Here is a 6,857-nt window from a genome sequence, read left to right as displayed (position 1 = left end):
GGAAAGAGTTTAATAGACACCGTGGCTTCTAAGTGATAATATGCAGTACCATAGGGGAAGCTGCGGGAAGTGCAACAAAGAATCCAGTGCATCCATAGATGAACTTGTTTTTAAGCAATTTTCTAATAATGTTACCAAGTAACTTTTATATAAGCTGTCACTTTCTATTTATTTTAAATTCACAGGAGGAGAGGGTGGATTTGAAGGGTTTGTATTTGTTTTTGTTTTCTTTTGAAATAATGGCATCAGTATGAAACATTAAAGACTATGGATGCATGAACATCACTTTGGCTTAACTTTGTTGTAGTACATAGGGGAAAATACAGGATTAGCTTTCCAGCCGTTATTTACATTGATGAATAGCCCTAATTGGATAAAATAGACTGGTAGTGCTGAGCTAATACCTTTAAATGTCTTGTCTTGTGCAATTAATATTACCTTGTCATGCATCCATTTAAGCTATTGGAAGAATGCCGTATGTTCATACTCCTGTCACATTTAACAAATGATTTTGTCAAGTTGTTCTTTATAAGCACAGTTGATGGATAGCTAAATTTGTGGTCTCTTGAATATGTAAAAACTCTTAACTATACCTTTCAACTTGAAGGCAAGGGCATTTGAACATTTAAATAATCAGTTTCTAAAGAAATTATAATGTCTGTTTACATGAGGGGTCAGAAATTTGTTACTGACATGTAGGAATAATGTGGTGCAAAAACTACAGAGAACATTTACTTATTATGTATTTATCAAATCAGCTTTGAATAGTTTGAGATAAACTACTAAATTCAGATTGTCGCATAGTTCAACTCTTGTGACTCTAGACTTCGCTCTAGTCAGAAATAAGGTGTCACTCACTGTTACTAGATTTTCTATTAACACTGATAAGACCCAAATTGTTGTTTATCTGATGATCTTCTCTGTCTCGTCGACTTCAGATGTCTGGCTTAAGAACGGAATTACTTGACATTATCAATGAAAATGATCTACATCTTTAGGCATTCTTACAAGAGTAATGCAATCTGACAGGAGAGCATCATGGGATAATCAGAATTGCAATATGTAATAATGCATAGTAAAATTGCATTGTCCAGTAAATGAAAATTAAAAGCCTTTATGATATGGTTATGTCCACAGTTAAAAGGTTAACCCAATACAATACGTTACAGTGTTGCTTTTCTTAAATAAGTATATTGCTAATAACTGACAGTAGGGTGTGTTGGCATTCTTAGATAAGCACACACATCTAGATTTTTTAAGGCATTTTGGTGCTTAAAGAGTCAAATAGGTGACTAGAAGGAATTTTAAAGGGTTGGGCACTTCAGAGCATATCACAAAGTGCTTATTTGCTTCTTTATTCCCCAAAATAGTTTTGAGAGCCTGATGTATAGTGACTAGAAACCTTTAAGCTTCATAACACAATGTAGATATCATGATGCCATACAGCATCTCAAGCTATTTCATGTCCTGTTTTATATGCTTTCACAATATTTTAGTGTAACTCTTCTCCCATGGAACTGGTCGGCAGCAACAAGGGCTGCGTTCAATGTTGAGGTCTAAATATATGTTACCTTGTCTCGAGCCCCCACCCAGACCACCTGGGAGACACTAAATAAATTACTAGGGTGTCCCACATAAACAAAACCCCCTCCTCATAAGCGGTGTAAACACAGAGATCAAATTTATTACAAAAAATAAAGGCAAAGAAAATGAAGAAAAACACTAAATACAATTTAAAACACTACCAACTACAAGGCATGCTTCATAGATTGCACTGTCTTGGGGAGGCTTCACCCATGCCCAGGCAGTCTGGGACTCAGGGCTCACCCAAAAGGCAGTTACAGGAACTTGCACCATTATACTGCCCTTCAGCAATTGACTGGAGATGGGTGGGGGGCTTTACTGGAGAGTAGGGTGTGCAAAACCGGCTGTATTTTATTGCCCAGGCAGTCTGGGACTCAGGGCTCACCCAAAAGGCAGTTACAGGAACTTGCACCATTATACTGCCCTTCAGCAATTGATTGGAGATGGGTGGGGGGCTTTACTGGAGAGTAGGGGTGTGCGAAACCGGCCGTATTTTATTCAGATTTTGATTTGGCCCGAATTGGGGACAGTGATTTGATTTGTTGATTCGGATTACTGTCCCTGATTAAATAAGGCTGAATCCGAATCTGAAGATGTGATGCTGATTCAGAAAATCAGCAATTTGGCCATAGACACAGCTTTAATTTTTGTTTTCCATACCTCAAGGTACCAGGTGCGGCTCATGAACACTGATGGTGGGGCAGATGGAGCATCCCACAGAAGCATGGGGGGGAGGGGGCATGTGCTTGGCAGTGAACCCGGAAGTGGACCAGAAGTACTTCCAATCTACTTCTGGGTCTGCTGCCAAGGACATGGGGGCTCCCCTGTACTCCCCTGGCTTGGCAATTGACTGAAGGGGGACCCCGATTCCCTCCTGGGTCCCCCCCCGAGACCCAGGAGGCACCAGTCACTGAGGGTGTGGGGGTCCTCCCTGCATGCTCCCTGGCAGACCTGGAAATGGACTGGAAGTGCTTCTGGTCCACTTCTGGGTCTCCTGCCAAGCATTCTGGGGAGCCCCACATGCTCCTCTGGGATGCTCTATCTGCCCCACCATTGCAACATTCATGAGCCACCTGGTACCTTGAGGTATGTGGAAAAAACATTAAAGCTGTGTCTATATCAGAATTGCTGAATCTTTCCAAATCTCTCCAAATCTATTCGGAGGGTTCCAATTCGATTCGGAGAGATTAAAGGGTCTCCTGATTTGATTCAGATACAGAGATTTGGCCACTGAATCGGGCAAAATCTCTGCCAAATCGAATCAGGGACCAAAGCTTCGCACAGCTCTATTGGAGAGTCCTTTGAGCTGCTCCTTGGGCTGCAAGAAGCTTCTAGAGAGCATGGGTCCATCTGTGTTGCAAGGGGCCCCTTGTTGCTCCCTGCTGCACTGTAGGGCAATCCCCACTTCCATGTGGTCACCTCGAGGAGTTAACTGCAGCTCCAGACATCATGCTGCACCCCTTAATTCCTAGTTCCCATCCCAGCTCTGCTGGACAGAAACTGCAAGAAGAAAACTTTGAAGGAGAAGTCAGGCCTATACTGCACTGAGGCCTGAACATATAACTGGGGTTCAGCCATGCACTAGGCTGAAACACCATAGCTGTAGAAACAGCAGGGGGGGAAAAAGGCCCAGGCCTGTGGCTGTGGCTGTGGCCATCCAGTCTCAGCTATATTTCATGCTGAGATGATACAGTTACTGATCAGAGGGGGCCAGGTCCTTATAGGCAGTAACTGGCAGGACCCATTGCTGGGCACTTTGCTTCAGTGATTAACACCCCCGTGGTGTCAATTCCACTTAAGAAAAAAAAAAAAAAGAAAGGAGGAAATAGGAGTGTCAGACTCAAAAACACACTTTCTGTCCCTCTATCTGAGGCTTTTCCTTTAAATAGTGTTTGCTTGCCTCTCCAGTGAAGAGGTGGGGAGACCCGTGCCCCCATGGGGAGCAGGTTTTCTGGCTCCCAGTGTAGCTGTGCAGCTCTCAGCAGGCAGATGAATAAGAGCCCCAGGAGAAAGAGAGAGAAAACCATAGTGAGTGGTTCTTATATACCTGGTGTGACATCACCCAAACCTTGTCCAATCAGAGAGGACCACACTTCAGTCTTTCTCCCCACCAATCTGCCCGAAGAATCCCTTGCTTCCTCTGCCCAGTGAAGCCAGAGGGCTTGACATATTTCCCCCATGTAGAGGCTCCAACTTGCTGTGTGCCGAGCACATGGTCAGAATAACAAGGGCCATCTTGCCTATATCAAAACACAGTTGTACTACCCAGTGTGTGTGGGGGTATTGCAGTAGTATATTAGATATAATTATAATTGCATTAATATTGCCATAGGGACTGACAGCCCAAGTCAGGGACTAGCAAGCCATTGTGCTAGCTGCTGTACAAATGCAGAATTTGCAAGCCAAGCATAAAATACGAGACAATAAATGGATACAAGCAGATGGATGATGGAGTCCAAGGAAAGAATGTGATTGTATTGGCCAACAACATAGGTGGTGGCGACAATGCATTAGGTGCCTTACTTTCCTCAAGTTTTTTTCTTATCTATTTTTAATTATTATTTTCATGTAATTAGTACTTTGGAAGAACCGTCTTCATGGTGGAAGTGGAAATGTTTAGTAAATAGTACCTGATTTTTTTGCTAGGTTAAATTTTAATAACAATTTAGACGAAACACTAATTTTTCCTAAAAATTATTTTGCGTTGGTAATGGTGGTTCCCCGTCCCCCTCCCCCAATAGTAAGGAAGGAGTATGTAGTCAGCAGCAAGATTTAATTTAGAGTTTGTCTTTAGAAAAACAGAGCAAATAGCCAATATCATTGAAGTCATCTTAGATCATTTGTTTTACTGCAGCTAACAGTATCATAATTATTGATGCAGTTTTATACAGTGATGACACTTCAGTTAAATAACTCTTTCTAGTGTGGATTGCAAAATTGAATGATTACTTTAATGACCTTCAGTCTAGCTAAAAGATATATGCCGTAATGAGACTAATGTCTAGTTAGAACCTCGGGCTAGATGGCTCCTAGCCTGGTTGCTTTGACTGTGCAGTTTTTCATTTTTAATAACAATTATACCCAAAGCTTAAGGAAATATGCTCAAATATGTCACACTATCAGATCTCCAGGAAGAATTATTTAAGATTTCAATCATCATTTTGGTCATCTCAAATCTCAGAACCGTTTGGCATTGATTACTAGTTAGAAGAATAGTGAAGGGGACGCTAGTGATCTTATAGCAACATTTTTTCAAACATCTGTTTATGAAAGAACAGGTATTTACTCTTCAATAGCTTGTATTTTTTTCCATTTGAAATACACTGGTGGTATGCTCGTTAACCCTACCGGTGACAGATTTTCAGATTGTCCATACTAGAGATACTTCCTAATGAAAATAAAGCAAGATACATATGCTATACAGTACCAATTATAGCTAAATATACTAGGTGCATGCCTTCCATGAGTCCTGGACATACACTGGCTAATACATTTTTTTAAATAGTTACATAAAGTAAAGTCCCCCAACCAGTGATCAGAGTCCTCTATTAAAAGTAGGGGGCAATATCATCTCTCGTCAGTGTGCAATCATTTAGGTGATTATTGTTTGTCCACCTAGGTCAGGGGTGGGAAAAATGCAGCCTGCCATGCCATTCTATCCGGCCCACGGGGCCCCTAAAAAATTTAGAAAATTAATATATATCTACCCCTGGCTGCCTGTCATGCAGCCCTCGATGGCTTGCTGAAACTCAATAAGCGGCTCTCTGCCCGAAATAATTGCTCGCCCCTGACCTAGGTAGTCCCGTTCAAGATGCTGGCATTGAGTGTGTTAGCAAGGTCTTTACACAAGCATTAGAGTTGCAGAACCTTTTCTTAAGATTTTGTTATGGATATTTAAGTGCTTTTTATGCATCCATAATGACTTCAAAAATGGTGTACAATAATGTGAGAGATGACACATTCACTCTTCAGTGTAAGTAGCTGATCACTATGCTGGAAATGTTGTATTGATAAATCTTCAGGTCTTTACAGCTCCACTTTCTTTTCTCACAGCTACGGAAGGCTGTGATGGATCATATATCCGACTCATTCCTGGAGACCAATGTTCCATTACTGGTTCTTATTGAGGCTGCGAAGAGTGGTAATGAAAAAGAAGTGAAAGAATATGCACAAGTCTTCCGTGAACATGCCAACAAGTTAGTTGAGGTAAGTCGTATTACTGACAGATAGAGTCTATTTTTGTGTGTGTGTGTGTGTGTGTGTGTGTGTGTGTGTGTGTGTGTGTGTGTGGAAGATGAGAGTAATGATAAATGGGCTGAAAGGTTATAGTGGCTTCTCTGTCTCAACCGGAGTTAAGCAGCTTAGGGCTTTTACATCTAGTAATTATTTGGAAACCTGATGATTTGTAAAAATAGCTTGCAGAAACAGGCCCTGTGCTTTACTGTAAGATTAAACCATTTGAACACGTGCTAAGTGGTATTTCCTGTAACCTGTCTATAATGACATGAGCAACAAGAAGTGGGTTTTAGTCGAACATCCTCATCAGTGCAGTATAACAGATCATGCAGGTGTAAAGCCAACTAGGTGCTTATCGTGCTGTATCCAGTTGACTGATTAGAGAACAGATTCTTATTAGACTGTCTAGCTAAAGTAGTGAAAGAGGAATATAAAATAATCTAAAATCATCTCCTCACTGTATCTATATAGACACAGATATACACCCCCATTTTCTCAGTTTTACTCATCTTTCTATATATACATAAAATAAAATGGCAGCAAACTATTGGCTTTAAGGGAAGTACTGAAATGGTTTTCTTTTGCTTCCTGAAACTTAGCCGTTCAAGTTACAGTGAAAATAAAATACAATGATTGAACCTGGTTGATCATCAAATGTGGTTTAACCAGTTGATCATGTTTACTCACTCAAGTTTTTTCTCCATGACAGATTAAGAACTGTTAAAAAAATATTAGCATTTCTTGAATGTACAAATACAGTTCAGTGATTTTATGTTTGATATTATTACACGGGGTTATTAACTTCTCTTTACTAGCACTGTTTAGAAGACTGTGGAGCTCCTCAGAAACTTTTATTGCTATTCCTGCTACATCTATTTTAATTAACATTAAAACAGAATGATCCCAGGAAGGTGCTGATCTGTGAAGGAATTTAGGGGTTATGTTTCTAAAAGGTTTCAGTTTGGAGAGAAAAGCTTTTGGGCCAGAGTCCGATTTCAGTTACATTGGCATAAATCTAGAGTTATCCATACTATAAT

At 40.6% G+C, this 6,857-nt stretch overlaps 1 protein-coding gene across 4 annotated transcripts in view; it reads left to right on the top strand.

The window, feature by feature from the left end:
* CTNNA2 (catenin alpha 2) overlaps window positions 1-6,857 on the top strand; it is an 862,138-nt gene that overhangs the window by 692,011 nt on the left and 163,270 nt on the right. For all 4 annotated transcript variants that reach the window (XM_006018010.2, XM_025197143.1, XM_025197145.1 and 1 more), the window contains exon 9: window positions 5,638-5,790. In XM_006018010.2, coding sequence (XP_006018072.1) covers window positions 5,638-5,790 — 153 coding nt within the window. The remainder of the gene's footprint in view (window positions 1-5,637; window positions 5,791-6,857) is intronic.

The sequence above is a fragment of the Alligator sinensis genome, unplaced genomic scaffold (genome assembly GCF_000455745.1).
Source record: "Alligator sinensis unplaced genomic scaffold, ASM45574v1 scaffold23_1, whole genome shotgun sequence".
NCBI classification, from domain to species: Eukaryota; Metazoa; Chordata; order Crocodylia; family Alligatoridae; genus Alligator; species Alligator sinensis.
Note: the sequence above shows the minus strand (reverse complement) of the source record. Positions and strands in the feature narration are given on the sequence as shown.